The sequence below is a fragment of the Furipterus horrens genome, unplaced genomic scaffold (genome assembly GCF_987537825.1).
Source record: "Furipterus horrens unplaced genomic scaffold, mFurHor1.1.pri manual_scaffold_5, whole genome shotgun sequence".
NCBI classification, from domain to species: domain Eukaryota; kingdom Metazoa; phylum Chordata; class Mammalia; order Chiroptera; family Furipteridae; genus Furipterus; species Furipterus horrens.
This window is the reverse complement of record NW_028327175.1, coordinates 119,379,946-119,397,823: the sequence shown is the minus strand read 5'-3', so window position 1 is coordinate 119,397,823 and position 17,878 is coordinate 119,379,946. Positions and strand designations below refer to the sequence as shown.

Here is a 17,878-nt window from a genome sequence, read left to right as displayed (position 1 = left end):
GCCCAAGTGGAGCAGCAGGGTCCAGGATGTCCCCAAGCCCTGACCCCACAGACCAGACCCCTCCTGCCCCCAGTCATGGAGGCCTTGGAGACATAGCTTGCCCACCTAGTACCACCAGGAGGAAGCATAATGGACTCGAACAATAGGACAGCAGGAAACACTTTATTCCCAGGTTCTCTGCAGCCCTGTGGCCACTGGCCAAGAGCCCCCCAAATGGGCAGGACCAGTCCCCATGGCCTGGTCCAGGGAGGCAGGGGCTGCCTGTCTGGCTTTGTCCCAGAAGAGGCCTCAGTGGAGACACAGGCATGTGGGAGAAGTGAAGGTTACTCTTTCCGAAAAATCAGGCACTTGTTGTTGGCTGGCATATCCACCTGGGAGAGATGCTCTGGCTGGAGAAGCTGCCCAGGGTGGCTACCCAGGCCCCCAGCCCTCTCACCTACCATCCTCTCCAGGAGCAGGCCGCTAGCGCGGCCCAGGTCCTTCAAGAAGGCTGTGTCCCGCAGCCCCCACTCTGGGTTCCTGCAGGAGGGAAAGAAGTAGAGTTGGTGGGCGGTCACCCTGTTCACCTGCCCTCCCAGGCAGGCCCACCACCCACCCAGCTCTAACCTGCTTCTGAGGGTCAGGTCAAAGTCCACATTACTCTGTGGAGAGATCTTCCCATCAACAGCGTAGGGCTGTGGAGACAGGGCGCAGCACTGTCCACAGCCCCAGGGTCAGCCATTCTTCAGTCAGCCACCAGGCAGACTTGCAGGCTGGCTCCCAGAGGATGAAAAGGACACACTGCTCCCTGTTTCCACGGGCCTAGGGTATACAGGGAGCCTTGCCCCCCACCCCACCCCACCCCCCCAATTCCAGAGAGATAGGTTGCCTCCCAGCATGTGCCCTGACTGGGAACCGAACATGCTTGGCTCTAGATTGGTCTATGGGACAATACTCCCACCAACTGAGCTACATCATCCAGGGTCAGGGAGACTGTTTGAGAGGGAAAGGTCTGGGCCTGTTTCAATGGTGACAGGTAGTTGGGGAGAAAGCAACTGAAAATACTGAGACAGGAGGGAGGGAGTCCAGAAAGGAGGGGACAGCTGAAGCTGGCTGGGATAATGTGGCCAGGAGAGTGCCATCTGAGGCAGGCATACTCACCCCATAGGTGATGAGCAGTGCCTTGGGTTTGAGCAGGTGTCCTGCTGCTTTGAAGAGGCCCTAGGGAGGGGAGAGGCAGGGTGGCGGCAAGAAACTTTCCCTAGGCCTCCAAAAGAGCAGTGGGCTGGGGGCTGGAGACTCTACCTGACCTCTTCCAGGCCTCAGCCCCTTATGAAATGGGGCAAGCCTGGCACCTCACTCCCTTCCAAAGCAGGAGGAAGGGTGCAGCATGGGGCAGGTAGCTGACCCTTGGGTAGTTCGCCCACGCTCCCACAGACCTCGGTGCAGTTGAGGGGGCTGATGTGGATCATGTTAATGCAGAGCAGCAGGTCCAGCGATCGCGGCAGGATCCCGCCCCACTGCTCCCAATTCCAGGTCACGTCCAGGTACAGCGGAGCCTTCACGTTGGACAGTCCCTGGGCTTGAGTGGTGGCCGAGATGCTGTCGGAGGGAAGTCTTTCGTGGGAGTGGCCTGTACACCCGTTCCTGCTGCCCCCTGCAGCCCTGCTCACAGTGGCGTGGGGAGACTGCGTAGCGGGACTGGGTCCACTTTCACCACCCGGGGTCCCACCCTCCCCTGCACCTGTCCAGGCAGCGCTGGTCCACGTCAGACGGCTGCCACTCGGCATGGGGAAAGGCCTGCGCGAAATGGGCTGCGTGCTGGCCGGAGCCCGAGGCCACTTCAAGGACGCGGATGCCGCGCTGGGCCGGGTCCACGTACTGTCGCAGCACGCGCAAGATGGGTTCCTTGTTCCGCTCCGCTGCCGCCGCTACCATCATGACCGCACAGCCTGTCCGCCAGGAGCCATAGTCCGGTCGCTGCAAGGCCGGCCGGAAGTTGTAGTCCTACCGTCGCGAAGCTCGCCTCCACGGACTACAGTTCCCAGAAGGACGCGTGCACCGGCTTAAAGGGCCCGCAATCCTCTGAAGGGGCGCCGGAAGTGGCACCTTCAGCGGAGTACCGGGCAGAGAGTTTGGGTTACAGGTATGTAGACGCTCCTCAACTCAGCACCCTGTCTTAACATTTTCATAGCGCTTGTGACCCTTAAACTGTCTCGTTCGTGGTGCTACAGAATGAATGGTTCCACCATGTTTCCGGTTTTGTTGTCCTGAAATTTCTATCTCCCCTACTTTTTTGAGATGGGGAGAAAAACCTAAAAGGGAAGGTAGTGCGCCGCCCGGGAATCGAACCCGGGTCGCAAGAATGGGAATCTTGCATGATACCACTACACCAGCGGCGCTCGTTAAGGGAACCTTGACTCCTGAGACTTAGGAGCTTGTGATGCAAACTTACGCTCAGCACGCCCAGAAACGTCCTAACACTTGCGCTGCGCCACCGCCAAGGCGGCTGTAGGGCCCAGCGTGCCGCAGCCGTCAACTAGGGTAGGAATGCCGGCTGAACGGAGTCCACGGTGCTGGGAGTTATCTCAGTGTCAGTGTTCCTTGGGTGCCCAGCGCTGGAGGGGAAGGAGACTGGATGAGAGAAGCGGATGTGTGGACCACCTGGATTCGGGCCTACATTGAGGAAACCATGGCAACCGTGGGTTTTCCAGGCCCGGAGGGGGCGGGGGTCCGTGGCAGGGCTCCTATTGGCGCGGAGCTTCAAGTGAGCGGGGTTGCAGTTGGGCGGGGCGGTCCCAGCCTGCGGGAACTGGTCAGGCCTGAGGGAAGGAAAGTCTGATTATCAGGGTTTGTCTGTGACACGGAGATGACCAGCGCTAGCCCTTGGCCCGCGGATGTTGTGAGGGGTCTGTGATCCTTAAATCGAATCCGAGGCCGATTTGTGTCCAGGGTCCTTCCTCAGTTTCATCTTGGGGCCCATGTCTCAGAGGGGCCCTTTGACGCAGGCTGAGGACCGTGCCCCGCAGTCAAGACTAGCTTATCTCCTTTGATGGGCAATTTTTCACGAGTTGAGACCCCATAACCGATGGCACTCAGACTCTGACCCAGACTTTAGTCTGGGATTGCCCGTCACGGGGCGTGCAGGGTGGGACCAGGCGCCATGGTGTTGATCTGGTCAGGCGTGGAGGGAACTGAGTGGTGTGGGATTTGCTGGTCCAGACAGCCCCCAGGGAAAGTCCCAGCAGTGGACTGGCGACGGGCCTCCCGCCCTCCAGGAAGACCTGTTGGCATTCTGCGTTGTGACCATGAGACGTCCTTCAGCGTTCTTTTCTATTTGACTCGCTTTTTGCCTCACTTTCTCCTGTTTTGTCGCTGAGCATTGTCCTCAGGGTAGAGGAGAGGTGTCTCTCAATGCACATCCCTGCCCCTGACCTCCACCTGTGACCAGTGAGGTCACCTGAGGGCTCACTGCCTATGACTCTCACCACCCAGGCCCCCCACCACTCCTAGCCCACTAACGCACCAGCTTCCTGCTGGCTTCACCTGGGATTCCCTGTGCATGGGCCACCTTGTGGTATTGTCAAATAATAAATATATATTCCATCTTTGTTCCAGTTCCTGGCACAGAGCTCCTAAAACACTGGGCTTTCCTGAGTGATGGAGTGAGAGGAGGATTTATTATTATTAAAAAGCCCTTTTCAGCCCTACCCTGGGTTTATACCACTGAGGTGACTCTTGGAGGATGAGGACTGGTTGCCAGAGGAGACCCACCTTGTGATTATAGGGTTGGGACTTTCAGCCTGGCTCCTGACCTCCTTGGAGGTTCATGGGCTGGAGACTGAACTAATCACCAAGGACGAATACTTAATCATTCTGTGTAATGTAACTTCCATAAAAACCCTAAATGAAGGGGTTTGGAGACCTGGGTTATGAACATGTGGAGATGCTGGGAGGATGCACTCCTGGAGAGGACACGGAAGCTCCACGCCCTTCCCAAGTTGTATCCTTTATAATAGATCAGTAACACAAGTAAAGCATTTCCCTGAGTTCTGTGAGCCCTTTAATTATGAAACCCAAGGAGATCAGTTGTGGGAACCCCAACTTATAGCTGGCCTGTCAAAAGCACAGAGAACTGGAGAATAGCTTGGTGATGACACATTTGATGTCAGAAGTATTTATAAATATAGAAAAAGAAGTTTTCCTTTACAACCCTTGTGTTTTCAGAGGGGAGGAGTCCGAGACTATCGGACCTACTTGCTTCCTCCATGTCATATGGGCTGCTTTAAGGAACTGCCTAAATGGCCAGCGACAATTTTGGTTTAATAGTACTTGATCTCAGGTTGATAATCACCTGTCACGTCCATCACTGTAGGCTGGATGCAGTATGAGCTAACATCTGCCTTCAGTACTTACCAAGCTCAGAGCCTGTGACAGATGCAGCTGGACAAGGCTGAGTGGCAGCCTTTGGGGCAGTGTGTGAATGTGTGCATGTATGAGCTTGTGTGAACATATGTGAGCACACATTTTCTGGAACATCTTGGATGTGTGTCAGACTCAGAGTGCCCACACTGCACATCTCCCTCTGCTGTTGGCCTCAGGCCTCAGTCCCACCCGGATGCACTTCTTCCTTCAAAGGAGGCACATCCCATACTGCACTTCCATCTCCAGGCCTGACTCGGGGCCTGTGCACAGGTGCTCAGGAAGTGCCTGGTGAGTGAAAGGTTCCTGGGCAAGGTTCCCCACCTCTTCCCAGTCGCACTCATCCACAAAGGGGCTGTAGAGCAAGAGACCCTGAGTGCTGGTCCCAAGACAACCAGAGCCAACAGCAGGGCCCAGGCCTATGTGCCCACTATTCATTGAACCCCCTTCCCCACCCCAGTTGGGGTTTTCACTTCCTCCCAGGCCCTCTGCATACCCTGGGTGCTTCCCCTCCAGTTCCTTCACGCACTACCATTTCCCTTAGTATATCTGCTGTAACAAATTACCCTAAAACTTGGTGGCTTAAAACAACAGAAATTTATTTTCTCAATTTTGGAGGCCAGAAATCCATAATAAACGTGTCAGCCCAGCTGGTGTGGCTCAGTTGGTTGGAGCGTCATCTACAGACCGAAAGGTCGTGGGTTCAATGTGGCATGTATGAGAAGACAACCAATAGAAGTTTCTCTCTCACATCGATGTGTTTCTCTCTCTCTCCCTCTCCCCTTCCTCTTCCTCTCTCTCTAAAAGCAATGAAAAAAATGTCTTCGGGTGGGGATAAAAATAATAATAAAATAAATGTGTCAACTCCCTCAAAGCACATTGGAGGCTCCTTCCTCACTGCTTCCTCTCCAGGCATTCCCGGGCTTGTGGCCACCTCATCCAGATTGCCTCCATCTTCACCTGGCTGTTTCCTGTGTGTGTGTCTGTGACCAAATATCCCTTTCTCTTACAAGGACATTCATCATTGGATTTAGGGGCCACCCTAATCCAGGATGACCTTATCTCACAATCTTTACCTTATTCCAAATAAGTTCATTCTAAGGCTTGGGGTGCACATATCTTTTGGGGGCCACTACTCAACCCACTGCACCTGGATTTGGGAATGGACCGGGGGCAAGTCCTAAAGGCTGGGCAGTGGATGTGGGAGCATCCAGCCAGAGCTTTTACCTGGAGCTACTGGCTACTCCTCCATTGGCAGAAGTCCATTCTCCAGTCTGGGTTGGTAGGGCAAGGATTTCAGATCTGGAAAGTGATTGAGGATGACTGAAAATGGAAGCTTCTTCTTTTACATAAAACTTTAGTATTGTATCTAGAATCTTTTTTTAGAGTAGAAGCAACAGGAGAGAGCATAGGCGGTGCTCTGCTTTGGCTCTCTAAGAATATTATAGGTAAGAAGTGAGACGCGGTGGCGCTGCTGTAAGCTCACTGAAGTCAGAGGAAAGGGGGCTTTGGAGACAGGTTCAGGATTTAAGCCGAGGAAGAGCTGCTGCTGCCCACTGCTCTCCTGGTTGCAGGTCTCGTGGGGACCCTTAGAGTTTAGGAGAAGTAAAGATGCATGCCTGGGAGGGACAGGCGTGGATGTGCTCCTGAGAGAGCCCACTAGCACCCTTTTAAAGAGAAAAGCAGTACCTGTTGTTATTATGATGACTGGGGTCTGTGAGGTCAAGGCCTTTTCTTACGCAGACAACCACTGTCTGCATGCTGGCTGAGAACCCTCCCTGTCCAACTCCAGGATGGGTTTCTAATCTCTCTACCAGGGGAAAGTTGCTGGCTGAAAAATGCTGCCTCTGCACAACTCAACATTACGGATATTATGATCCAGGATGTTACATAAATTTCCCAAGGCTGAGAGACCAAAGAAACAGGTTAACAATTCTTAATGTGGCAGGCACTAAGGAGTTACATAGGACAGTGTAAGATGGGTGGGAGTACTGGGGTGTGATCTGCCCCAGATAAGCGAAAAAACACCTTACATGCTCCCCTGGGGAAGGGCAATGGCCTGTTCCAGGAACTAGCACAACCCAGCATGCCTGGAGCACAGAAGGGTCTGTTGTACAGTCTCTGAGGAGACTTAGGGGAAGCAATCTCTGTTCTGGCTAGATCTAGTTCAAGGGTCCCACAGTAGTGAAGTCACTGAACAGTCTCTCCACACAGGGGAAGGCCAGGGAGGTGGTGGTTGGGGGAAGGGCAGAACCTTGTGCTGACTGGTATTCCTATTGGTTCAGGAGAACCAAGCTGAATTCTTGGAGGCTCTGGTGGGGCACATCCCATGCCCCTTGGATGCCAGACTTTGTCCCCAGGCCAGGGTGTGTCTTTTGCTCATAGTTGTGTTCTGGGAGCAGTGAGGCTGGTAAGGCCCCTCTGTGGGAGGCCTGCCCCTGTGGGCAGGCGCCCCCCCACAACCTGGCCTTCCTCTGTTTCCCCTGTTCTCTTGGCTCAGGGTCTCCCGGAAACCACTGGGCTCTCTTGCACCCCTCCAGCCCCCTGCCTGACCTGTGCCCCCTCCCCTCTCATTTGTTAGGACCATTCCAATTGGGCTCATCTCCCCAGGGCCATTCCTAGGGTTCTGGACCCAACCTTTGACCTCAGACAAGGCCTGTGAGCAGGGCCAGGACATTACAGCCTTGGGGCCTTGGCCACCAGAGGACTCAGCAAAAGCTGGGACTGTCTGCCTGTTAATGGGCTCTGTCCTTCGCCTCATCCAGGTCAGCCTGAGGGGGTGCCTAGGAAGGAGGAGCTCTCAGAGAACCCGTGTCAGCTTGGGGGATGAGGGGTGGGGGTGTGCTCCAGGGACTTGCTCCCTCTGCCTGGAACACAAACCCTTGGGACACAGGCCCCCCTCAGACCCCTCACCCTGTGGTGTCTCCCCAGATGTGAGTGAGCAGCATGCTGGAGACCACCAGAAAAGCCAAGACAGCCCACACAGATGATGCAGGGACACCCTGGCCTTGATGCTGTTGGGGGGAGGGACGGGTACTACTGGAGTGGACAGGGAATCCTGGACTCCCTGGACATGCTCTTGTCTGAGGTGCCCAGCCCTCTTCTTGCCTCTCAGGGTCACAGGCCTAGCTCAGCCCGAAGAGGCAGCTGGGAGGGGGCATTTGTTCTTGAACCTTGCTTAGGATGGGATGGAGAGCTAAAGAGCTGTGTGTGGGGGGCACAAGACAGGAAAGACTGCACAGCCAGCCCTGGGATGCAAGCAACCTTCCTTGAGGGTCTCTGAGCAGGCCTGGTCACTCAGGCACATGGAGTGGCCCAGGAGGGACTCAGCACAGAGCATAGAGCATGTTGGGTGAGGGGTTCCTCTTGCTGGTCTGGTGCCCTGTACACCCCTCTTCTCTTCTCGTTGTGGTTTCTGCTTATTGTCTGCCCTGGCCTCACAGCCCTCCCTGGCTGTGAGGCTTCAGAGCATTCTGTTCTGAAGGTGGGGTGTTGGGGAGAGCGCTGGGTTCGCTCCAGGAACCCACTGGTTCATTGTGCTGAGAGCAAGACCCCTTTCCCAGTAGTGGCGGGGGTGGGGGGCAGCGGCTCCTACGTTGAGATAAGGCCCCATTGGACAACCCAGGCCCTGGTACCAGAGCCTCCTCAAATATTTGTAGGAGCAATGCAAAAGCCCTGAGGGCTTGAGGTGGTTGCACAAGCCTTAGGGCAGATTCCATGACCCCTGGAATCTAAGCAGTTTGCTTTCTTTGGTGAGAGGATGTTAAGGATTGATCTCGACCAAGTGGGGAACCACTGGGTGCTCAAGCTAACAAACCCGGAACCCAGAGTGCTCTGCTTCCCCCTCCCCATCTAAGTCTTCAACTCACAGCCTGGGACAGCCCTGAGCAGCCTACGAGCTGGGAGGAAGATCACCTTCATTTGATTCTCATGAGGTAAACCTATGGGGAAGAACCCTCCTTGATAGGGCTGCCATGTGGGTTAGGGTGCAGTGCCATCCATCCCCACCCCCTACCTGGTTCCTGGGCCTGGAGATAACAGACAATGGCCTTGAGGCAAAGTCAGTGCAGTGGGTCTTGTGGCAGACCCAATGCCTCAGGGAGGGTGGCTGGGATAACTGCTCTCTCCCATGCAGGATGACAGGCAAGCTGGGCCGCCTGGCCCACCTTCTCTCTCCCCACATGCCATCCCCCACTTGGCTCCTGGATTGGTAAATGGCCTCCCCAACCCTGGAGCTGGGGGTACACCTGGGCATGGAGACTTAGACACGGAGCAGATTGCACCCACTGCTCCTATTCGTGGGATGGAAGGAAGATTTCCAGGGTGTCTGTCAACTGCCCAAACCCAGGGGGTCACCCCTTTTCTCGTCTCTGACCCCCTCAGTCTCAACACCCAGACCAAGAGGGACCACTCACATTGGCCCGGCCTACCTAAACACCTTGGCTGAGACCACCGACAAGAGTGGCAGCACCCTCCCTTCCAGGGTGCACACAGAACACCCCACCGCCTGTCCAGGGCAGGGGCGCTGGCTTCTTGGACAACACTGCTGACCTCGCAAGGGGCTTGGGAGAGAGGCTCGCCCACCGTCTGAGTGCCCCTTGGCTCACCTGGCCTCTGGGCAGCCCGGTGGCCTTGCGCCTCAGGTCCCGTGACACTAACTGTGCCTTGGCCTCGAGCCGTGTGGGGCGGGGCGCTTGTTCTAGCCGGCCCCGCCCTGGCCTCGCCGCGCAGGATCTGGTCAACTCCAGCAAAGACCCGGAACACCGCCTCCGCCTTGTGCTCCTGGGCCGGCCCAAGCTGCACTGGCCCTTTAAGGGCCGAGGGGCGTGTAGCGGGCCCGCCCCCGCCCCGCCGTGCAGGGACGTCAGTTAAAGGGACAGCGCTCACGGCGCCTGCTTAGCGCAAGCTGTGGTGGAGGGCGCGGGACCTGCCCGCTGGCTAGAAAGGCGAGGGCGTGCGTCTTAGCACCGTGCGGGCGCGGCCCTCCGCACCATGTACACCATCACCAAGGGGCCCAGCAAGTTGGTTGCGCAGCGCCGCACAGGTGCGCAGGGAAGGGCAGCGGGTAGGGCCGGATAGGAGTCCGTGCGCGTGGACAGCCCAAGGTCTAGGCGCATGGGCGGCTGACCGGCCCTCCCTGTACCCGCAGGGCCCACGCAGCAGCAAGTGGAAAGCAGGCTCGGCGAGCTCCTGAAATGCCGACCCACTCCGCCCACTCCGCCGCCCCCGCGGGAGCAGCCACCGGGACCCTGGCCCCTGTCGAGGTGAGACTCGCGCGGCCCTGACCTGAGTCCGGCTCTCCCTTCCCCCTCCGTCCGCCCTAGGGCCCAGAGGGTGACCTTGGGGAAAGGTTACTGGGGAACCGGCCACGTGCTCGGGGTGGGCGGGCACAGAGGGGCGGGGCGGAATGACCCCGCCCGTGCCCGCCCTGCCCTCGCTAGCTGCTCCGGCCCCCACACTTAAGCGTGTCTGTCTCTCCTGGCGTTTAGCTGGGTCGAAGGGAACTGGGTCCGATGTACGCGACACCCCTACTGAGGGCCTTGTGGGACCCCGGAAGAAAGCTATTAGCTCCAAGGTCGGAGGGACTCCAGGTGTCTGAGTCAGATATCCCGGCGACCTTGGACTTTAGAGCCTAAGGTTTAAGGCGGGCTGGACTCCCGCGCTGACCCTTCGGGATCCTGTCTCTGGCTGCCAGCTTCCTACTTTCAGAGCTCGCTGGGTGGGAGGAGTACGTGGTTCCCTGTGGCCCTGCCAAACCACTGCCCTCCTCTGCCCTTCACCCCAAATACACTGGGCTGCCCCACAAATGATCAGGGCTTGCTGGAGAGTGCAGTTTTTGCTTCTTCTGACCAGCAGTTTTGCTCGTGCCAAGAGCCTGAGGCCAGCCACAGGAGGCTCAGTACTGGACACTTCAGTCTCCATGCTACTGTGACGTGGAGGTCAGATCCCCTTCCCCCCGCAAGCTGAACTTTTTACTTAGCTGGAGCCCTGGCCTTGGCTCCAAGTAGTCTATGCATTTCTTGGGCAGTTGGCTTTGGTCCAGGCCCACACAGACTGAGGGTTACTGGCCTAGGCTGTGGGTGGGGGCAGCAGACTTAGTGCCCCCAGAGGCAGCGCTGAGGAGAGCTTCAGGAGGACGGTACTGGCTAGGGATCTTCCCAAGTTGAGGACAAACAGCTTCCAAGGTTGGCCAGGAGGTCAGGGGTGTTAGCGCACACATGCAGGAAGTGGGAGGGTTGGCTTGTTCCTTAGCCTGCCCCTACCCCTCAGTTACAGACCTTAAATGCCACAGGTGGGGGCACCCTGTGGAGACCCTTCTGGGCTGAGTTCCCTCCCAGGGGTCTTCTGCTGGGGGCATGTTGATAATTTGTGGCTTGGTCCTAGTGAGGAAAATGTTCTAGGCCAGCCACAGGTGCCTCCTGGGGAGGGAGGTGAGCAGGCCTTTAGGGGTGCTCCCTGGAACCCAGACTGTGCTGTGACACTGCCCTGTCAACTGGGCCTTGGACTTCACAGCCACCCCCCTATCTTGCAGGGGAGGGAATTAGGCCTGGGTGTGTAGCTACCACTGGTCGCCCAGTCAGGGAGCTTGGGGCTGGAATGGCCCAGGGTGCACCCCACCCTCTTACCTGGAAAAACTCATTGCCTTCCTCTCTATGGCCCTCCTGCTGGGGAAGGCCAAGTGGCAGGTTTGGGGGGGGGGGCTGGGGATGGATGTGGGAAAGATAGTACAGAAGCCTTAAAACTTCCAAGAGGCCTGATCTCCGTCTTCCTGCATGCCAGCCAGGCCCATACAGCAGGGCTCTGACAAGCTGGGCCGCCTACCCAGGTAACACTGTCCTGCAGGGAGCAGAGGAGTGGTGAGCAGGAAGAGAGTGTGCTGGCTCTACTGGTTGTCCTTCCCTTCCAGGTCACTCACCCTTCCCTGAACTGCCTCTTTCCAGTTCCCAGGAGGCCAGAACAGCCAGCTGTCCTCCACTTGGAGGAACCCCCACCTCCACTCCTGCAACCTCTCAGGAGCCATTCTAAAATGGCTCTGCCCTGACTTCCAGCTCACATTCCCTGCTTTTTTTCTCTGCAGAGACTTTTCGCTACCCCCCATCCCTCACCCTGACTTGCCCAAGAGGGCGGGTGGGGGGTGTCTGGGCCACTGCTACATCCATCCTGCAGGCCTGGTGCTCTGCGGATTCTCACAGTGTCTGACCTGCTAAATGGATGGGCTTGGATTCTCTCTGGTCATGGGGTCTGGGTGCTGCCCACGATGGTGAACAGGTCACATGGATCTGTACCTCTGACAAGCTCTCCCTCCCAGCCAGAGACAGGAGAGAGAATCAGATCAATGGAGGTGATATAAACTTTTGGGAGAAAATTAAATGGGTCATGTGATCACCAGAGGTCCAGGGGCAGACAATCAGGTGGGTAGGAAAGGGGCTTGGGGAACTGTACTGAGCAGTGGGCTTTAAGGTCAGACAGATGTGCAGTTGAGTCCTGATGCTGCCACCCACTCATAGCACGTGACCTCGGACTGGGCGTTTCCCTCTTGAGCCCAGGTTCTTGGGCTGAAAACCAGCAGGTGGTCTACCTTGGGGGTCATGGAGGGGATTAGGTGAGAGGATGCCCTGTTGGTGCTGAGCACAGACTTGAGTGCTGTGGGCTGAAACTTGCCTGTTGGCATCGTCCTTGGGAGCAGGCACAGGGTGGCCTTCATCCACAGGAGCACGTGGGAGCCCATGCCCTTTCTCCCAGAGGGCCTGTGTATTGGCTTTATGTAACCACAGTAATTTCATGCAGGGGCAGGGGCAGATGGGTACTAGCCACCACCTTGGTCCCTGTTATTTGAAGCCCAGGGCTACAATTCCCTTCTGTTTTTCCTTCTTCATTGACCAGCCTGCAAACTTACCTGAAGCTTGCAGCCCTTGCAAGGGGTTGGGGTGGAGGGTAGACAAAAGGATGCCCAAGTCACGCCCTCTTGTTTGTGCAGTTCAGACTGGGAGGAGCTCTGCCCCTCTAGATTCCCTGCAGCCCAGAGCTGGTGGGACTGGTGGCCCCTCAAGACCCTCCTCTTTATTTTAGTGCCCCTGTTGGCTGAGGAGGAAGTCCGAGCGGCGGTGGGGCACCTGAGACCAGGATGGCAAGCAGGCGAGTGCCTGGCGGAGTGGCACGTGCAGCCCAGGACTCCTGGCTCCCACCTCCTGCTGTAGGTGCGGCCCCGCTCCCTCCACGGCCCATCACTGCCCTGGGTCCAGCTGGCCAGGATGGGACCAGTGGCCCACTGCACATAGCATGGCCACCGGGCTGAGCTCCAGCACCTGGGGGCATTCTCCTCATTCAGCATTCCCACCCCTGTGGGCAAGAGCCTTGCCTTTGTCTGGGGTCTGCAGGGATGGGCCGGGTCTGCAGGGATGGACCAGGGCTGCAGTCACACACTCCCCATGCAAGATGGCCCACACCATACTGGGTTCCATTCCTTGGGGCTCATCCCTATGGAGCCTGGAGCAAAGGCCACCAGGCTCTTGTTTGGGTTCTTCTTCTCACACTGAGGCATCGGCAAGATGGAGAAGCTTCTTTGTGGAGAAGATGTCCAAGAACTCTGCCTGGTGGGTGGGGTTGGGACAGAGTGACCTGGTCACAGCTCCAGTCAGAACCTCAGCTGTTGGAGGCCTGACTAGTCCAGGAGAGGTGGGAAGCAGGAGGCAGGAGGGATGCCTGAGAGACATTTGGAGGGGGTTGCCTGTGTCCCTTGAGCATGGAGCCCTGCTGGGGAACTGGGACACAGGTGTTCCTCATGGCCAGGGGTTGCAGGTGTGAGTTGAGCTGCTGGGGGTCGGGCCTGCAGGAGAGAGGCCTTGGCCACCAGCTGTAGGAAGGCTGCAGTTCAAGGATGGGCTGAGGCTGGGCCTGGCCTCGGGGTGGTGAGTGCGGCTTGAGGCTGCTCCTGGGACTCTTGTCAGGCATTACCTGGGCTTGGGACAATCACCAACCATCTCTTTCTTCTTCCCACAGTCCAGGGCCAAGGCTCGTGTTCAATCGAGTGAATGGCCGGCGGCCTCCTACCACATCTCCATCCATCGAGGCAACCCAGGAGACCTACACACTGGCCCACGAGGAGAACGTCCGCTTTGTGTCCGAAGGTAGTTTGAGGCCCAAGGGTATGGCCTGGGCCACTGGTCCCCTTCCCCACTGTAACCTGACTCGGCAGCTGCCGGGGTGGCTGGGTTCTTCCTGGGCTCTCGGCCTGTCTGTCCTGTGACTGTCCAGCGGGCTGCCCACTCCCATTTCTGGGTTGTGGTCCAGAGTGGTCACCAGGCTCTGGGGAAGAGACAAGGTGCCAGGGGCCTGGTTCAGCCTGACTGCCCTCTCCCTACAGCCTGGCAGCAAGTGGAGCAGCAGCTGGGTGGTGGCCCAGCCGGTGAGAGCAGTCCGAGGCCTGTGCAGTATGTGGAGAGGACCCCCAACCCCAGGCTGCAGAGTGAGCCCTCCCCCACCCTCAGGGAGTCCCCTCCACTCCCTCTCATCCTGACCTGGTGCCTGCCTGGTTCTAGCCCCAGGGAATGGCAGGGGGGACTTGAACCTGACCCACATCTTCACAGTTACCTGCCACACTTGGAGTCTGGGTGAGGGGCTTGGGTCAGCTTGAGGGGAGAGATACTGACAGGTTGGGAGGTGACATCACTGCTCAGCCTTCTGCTCTGTCCATAGACTTCGTGCCTATCGACCTGGATGAGTGGTGGGCACAGCAGTTCCTGGCTAGAATCACTAACTGCTCCTAGCCGCTGCCTTGGAAGGAACACTGCCTGCGCAGGCCTGGCCTTGCCCCGTGGCCAACCCTCTGCAAGAAGAGGACCATGGCACCCTATATACCCACTTCTACAGATGGTGTTTCCCCCTGGGCCAGGCTGGATGCCGGCCACACCTGAAGTGCCAGCTTTGGACTTTTATACCTTCTGACCCCTTGGCCCAGCTGCCCCAGGCTGCCAGGGGCCAAGGGCTGAACCTGTCTGACCTCAATCCTGCTCACTGTGCCTGGGGACCAGCCTCTGGGACTGGCATGGTAGAGCTCCAGACTAATAAAGTCAAGAAACTATCTTTTCAGAGTGGCCTTTACTTGGTCTGTGGTGGGAGGAGGGGTGGGTAAAGGGTCCTCTCGGCTTCTTGCCTAGCTGCCCTCCTGTGTCCTGACAGCAGTGCTGGCACCAGCTCATCTTCCTTGGAAGCCTGTGAACCCCACCCTACCCCACCTCACCTCTATTCCTGCTTTCTCTCCTTGTTGGTGTTGGCAGGTGCCTGAGCCAGTTTGGAGGCCCAGAGAAGTTATTGTATGTAACTGGCCTTGGGATGGGGTCCCAGTGACCCCGGATTGGGGTCAGGCCTCAGGACCCATCGTCCTGTCCCTCAGACCTGTTGTGGGACAGTGGGTGAAGGTGTACCACAGATCTGGGGGAGCCCTGGGGTGAGTGTGGGATCTGGGGTTTCTTGGCCTTAGCTGCTTGTGGGACATTGCTTAGCTGGTTGGGCGGTTGACTTAACAGCTAACAGGATGAAGTGGAGTGTTAGGTCCCGTGAGAGAGGAAAAACAACTGGAGAAGAGGCCATGAGTCTAATAAAAGATATATTTGGCCAGCTGCACAACAGGTCAAGGAGGAAGGCAGGAAGGTGTCAGCAGCAAACAAAGGGATTTCTTTTCTTTCTTTATTCCTGATGCACCTAAGTGTGGACAGGAGGACGGATCTTTGATAACTTGGTCAGCTCCTGTTCAGTGGTGCATCCTCACAGCTGTATTCCTTATTCGACCTGTTCACAGAGCCCAGACTTGTAGGGCTCTCAGCTTGGAACAGTTATGTCTTCTCTAGCGAGAGACTAGGGACATTTTTGTGTCAGTGATTGGAAAGGGCTCCTTGCATTTAGTGACTAGGGTCAAAGATGTAAAGATTTTACAATGCAGAGCAATGATTATCAACCAGTGTGCTGCAAGAATTTTTGAAACATGCAATATCTGACTAGTCAGGGGCACTGATTTTTTTCCCTTAGATGGTCAAATAAAAAAAAAAAGACAACATAAAAGGGATTTTTAAAGGGGTAAGGGAGAAGGGAGTGGAAGAGACTGTTGATGGCTTTGGGGGAGTTGGCTCTCAGAACAAAGAAGCTTACTAAAACAGAAAAGTTACTAAATTCTTTGCCAGTAAGCTAAGACATCTTTGAAGGACACAGGCTTTGTCAGCAGGCTAAGATCACAGGCAATCATTGGCATCAGCGATTACTGAGGGGGCAGCAGATTTATTGGGGGTTAGGCAGTCCCAGACACCAGCAGTTACTGCCGGGGCTTGCTAAAACCAGACCTGGATTCTCAGAACCCAGGTCTTATGCCTAAGATGGAGTACCCAGGTGTGCACGCTCCCTCGAAAGGGTTGGACTGTCAATGGGTGTGTGTGAACCTGTTACAAAAACAGGAGAGTCCAAAAATCGCCAGAGTTTGTGGCTGGGGGATGGGGAGAAGGAAGCACCTTTCAGAATGCCTCTACACGCCTGAGGCTGATAGCTGGTGTCTTTCATTAGGTAAATTGCTTTAATGCATCCAAAGCCTCAGGTGGATGGGAGGAGTCTTGAACCAGGGGACGGTATGGAAAGCGCACAGAGCCTATGTGGGGTTCTGCCAATGGTCAGAACTATTGGCAACACCCACTGCGTCAGAGGACGCAGTCAGGGATATATAGGCAGCTACGAACACTTTGGGGGGGGGCACGCTCGGGGGCTGTCTCCCTCGCTGGTGAGTGTTCGCAGAGGTGCTCTGGAGAAGAAGAGGAGATCCACGTGGTTTACAGAAAGAAGACAGTTCGCAAGGAGGCTGAGAATCCAGGTGGTCCTGCACCGAGAGCTGGAGGACACCACAGCACAGAAAGGACCTCCCCAATCAGATTGAGTGATTGGCAGCTGCTGGTAAAGCTGAACTGTGCCTAGGAAGTAGGGAAACGGTGTTTCTGACCCCCCCTAAAACGGGTTAGGTTTGGTAGAGGGGAGGCAAGGATATGTGTAACTGTTAAATAAACAATTTTTCTTTTCACTCAAATATAACGTTCAGAGTTGTAATTTTGCCGGCGGGCAATCAGACCCCTCACTAAAGAGCCCGTGGGTTTGTTTTCAATTGGAGCAGCCCAGGGGCTCTGTAAGAATTTGGCGACCCAGGTGGGACATTAATAAATTGCCCGTGGCAGGCCGATCCCCTTGGAAGACATCTTCTGAGGGCGTCGACCGCCTAAATACGCCTGGAGAGTGAAAAGAAAAAAATTGAGAAGGGGGATGCCTACGTGGTATATATGTTTTCTGGTCCTTGCCTCTCCCCAGGTAGAGGTCGTTTCTGCGGCACTGCCCTCTCCCCAGGTGGAGGCGGCTTCCACCACACCACCCACTCCACAGGTGGGAGTGGCTTCCGCAGTGCTCACCCCTTTGCAAACTCAAGGGACTTTTCTCGTACCACCCTTTTTGGTTCTGGCCTCTGAAGTGACTGCAAAGCCAATGACTCCACCCCTGCAGGAGGAGAAATGGGTCTCTCCCTCCAGAGCCCGCATGAAGCTTGTGAGTTGGACACTGAGCCTTATAGGTATACTGCCATTTTGGGTAAGCCACGTGAGTGCTGCACCATGGTGGTAGAGTCACGTGGGTTTGCCACCGTCTTGTGGGTGGCACTTATGGGTGCCGCTGTCTTTAAAGATGCTGCATGTAATGCTACCGTCTTTGAAGTGGGCAAAATGGTGGGTTAGGTATGCTCTTAAGGTGATGTGCTTTGTTTGTAAAATGGTGTATGTCTATAAACATTCAGGTCATTGCTGCTTGACATGTGTTTGCAAAGTCTTAAGCTTAAGAAAACTGCAGGATATCTCTGCAAATCTAGGGAATTTTTAGCTGCCAGATACTGAGTTTGAGTATAGTCCTTTACAGTGCAGGAAAAAAAAGAACAAGAATTGGAAATGGGTTATGGTTGAAATCCGAATGGGTAAATATATGGAAAGTCTGGAAATGTTGTATAATAAGGTCGTGAAAGTTTTTAAACCTGGGAAAAGGAAATCTCAACAACCTGTGGTCTTATTGTATGGTTACCATACCTCTGTATTGGCATTTAGCCTCGAGACCTATGAAAGGTCTAGAATTCTCAGACCTAGGAAGGGGCTGGAATTCTCTGAATTGGTATTGGCCGTTGAGACCTATGAAAGGTCTAGAATTCTCAGACCTAGGAAAGGTCTGGAATTCTCTGTATTGGCTAGAATTCTCTGAGCCCTAGGAGAGGTCTGGAACTCTGTGTATTGGTACTGGCCATATATAGATGGACAAGGATTTTCCTCCACACTGTGTATTTTTCTCCTTACCTGATCCCTCCAGAATTTGGCAATTTTGAAGAATTAGGTAATGACATTAGGTTTCTTTGCATAAAACTAACAAGACCAGTTGTTAATAGGGGTTTTTACCAAGACTTTGGCTGGAATGACAT

At 55.7% G+C, this 17,878-nt stretch overlaps 2 protein-coding genes, 1 long non-coding RNA gene and 1 other non-coding gene across 6 annotated transcripts; 2 read left to right on the top strand and 2 right to left on the bottom strand.

Moving 5' to 3' along the window:
• Window positions 1-148: 148 nt before the first annotated feature.
• On the bottom strand, window positions 149-1,993 carry METTL26 (methyltransferase like 26). Of its 3 annotated transcripts, none has more exons than XM_090277367.1 (6): window positions 1,724-1,993; window positions 1,419-1,581; window positions 1,141-1,200; window positions 607-695; window positions 441-519; window positions 149-371 (listed from the first exon to the last, which is right to left on the bottom strand). In XM_090277367.1, the coding sequence occupies exons 1-6, from the start codon at window positions 1,918-1,920 to the stop codon at window positions 324-326; spliced, it is 636 nt and encodes a 211-aa protein (XP_090133493.1). In that variant the 5' UTR covers window positions 1,921-1,993; the 3' UTR covers window positions 149-323. The 3 variants fall into 3 exon arrangements, with proteins under 3 accessions (XP_090133493.1, XP_090133495.1, XP_090133494.1); XM_090277369.1 differs by having other exon boundaries at window positions 607-641; XM_090277368.1 differs by having other exon boundaries at window positions 607-674; window positions 1,724-1,992.
• Window positions 1,994-2,034: 41 nt separating this feature from the next.
• On the top strand, window positions 2,035-5,280 carry LOC150009540 (uncharacterized). Its single transcript, XR_016511180.1, has 3 exons — window positions 2,035-2,125; window positions 3,598-3,982; window positions 5,020-5,280. It is a non-coding gene; the product is annotated as an uncharacterized LOC150009540 (long non-coding RNA).
• TRNAG-CCC (transfer RNA glycine (anticodon CCC)) lies at window positions 2,311-2,381 on the bottom strand. The gene has a single exon. It is a non-coding gene; the product is annotated as a tRNA-Gly (tRNA).
• Window positions 5,281-9,254: 3,974 nt separating the features above from the next.
• Window positions 9,255-14,484, top strand: MCRIP2 (MAPK regulated corepressor interacting protein 2). Its single transcript, XM_090277364.1, has 5 exons — window positions 9,255-9,445; window positions 9,551-9,665; window positions 13,402-13,529; window positions 13,766-13,867; window positions 14,098-14,484. Exons 1-5 carry the CDS (start codon window positions 9,394-9,396, stop codon window positions 14,166-14,168), a joined length of 468 nt encoding a protein of 155 aa, XP_090133490.1. The 5' UTR covers window positions 9,255-9,393; the 3' UTR covers window positions 14,169-14,484.
• Window positions 14,485-17,878: the final 3,394 nt, after the last annotated feature.

Excerpts from the sequence above, each read along its gene's own strand:
- METTL26 (XM_090277367.1), bottom strand. The coding sequence starts at position 1,920 with ATGATGGTAGCGGCGGCAGCGGAGCGGAACAAGGAACCCATCTTGCGC. Across the intron at positions 696-1,140 it reads CACTGCTCATCACCTATGGG|TGCTGCGCCCTGTCTCCACA; the intron begins GTGAGTATGCCT and ends GGCTGTGGACAG. Across the intron at positions 520-606 it reads GACCTGACCCTCAGAAGCAG|GAACCCAGAGTGGGGGCTGC; the intron begins GTTAGAGCTGGG and ends TCCCTCCTGCAG.
- MCRIP2 (XM_090277364.1), top strand. The coding sequence starts at position 9,394 with ATGTACACCATCACCAAGGGGCCCAGCAAGTTGGTTGCGCAGCGCCGC. Across the intron at positions 9,446-9,550 it reads GGTTGCGCAGCGCCGCACAG|GGCCCACGCAGCAGCAAGTG; the intron begins GTGCGCAGGGAA and ends CTGTACCCGCAG. Across the intron at positions 13,530-13,765 it reads CGTCCGCTTTGTGTCCGAAG|CCTGGCAGCAAGTGGAGCAG; the intron begins GTAGTTTGAGGC and ends CTCTCCCTACAG.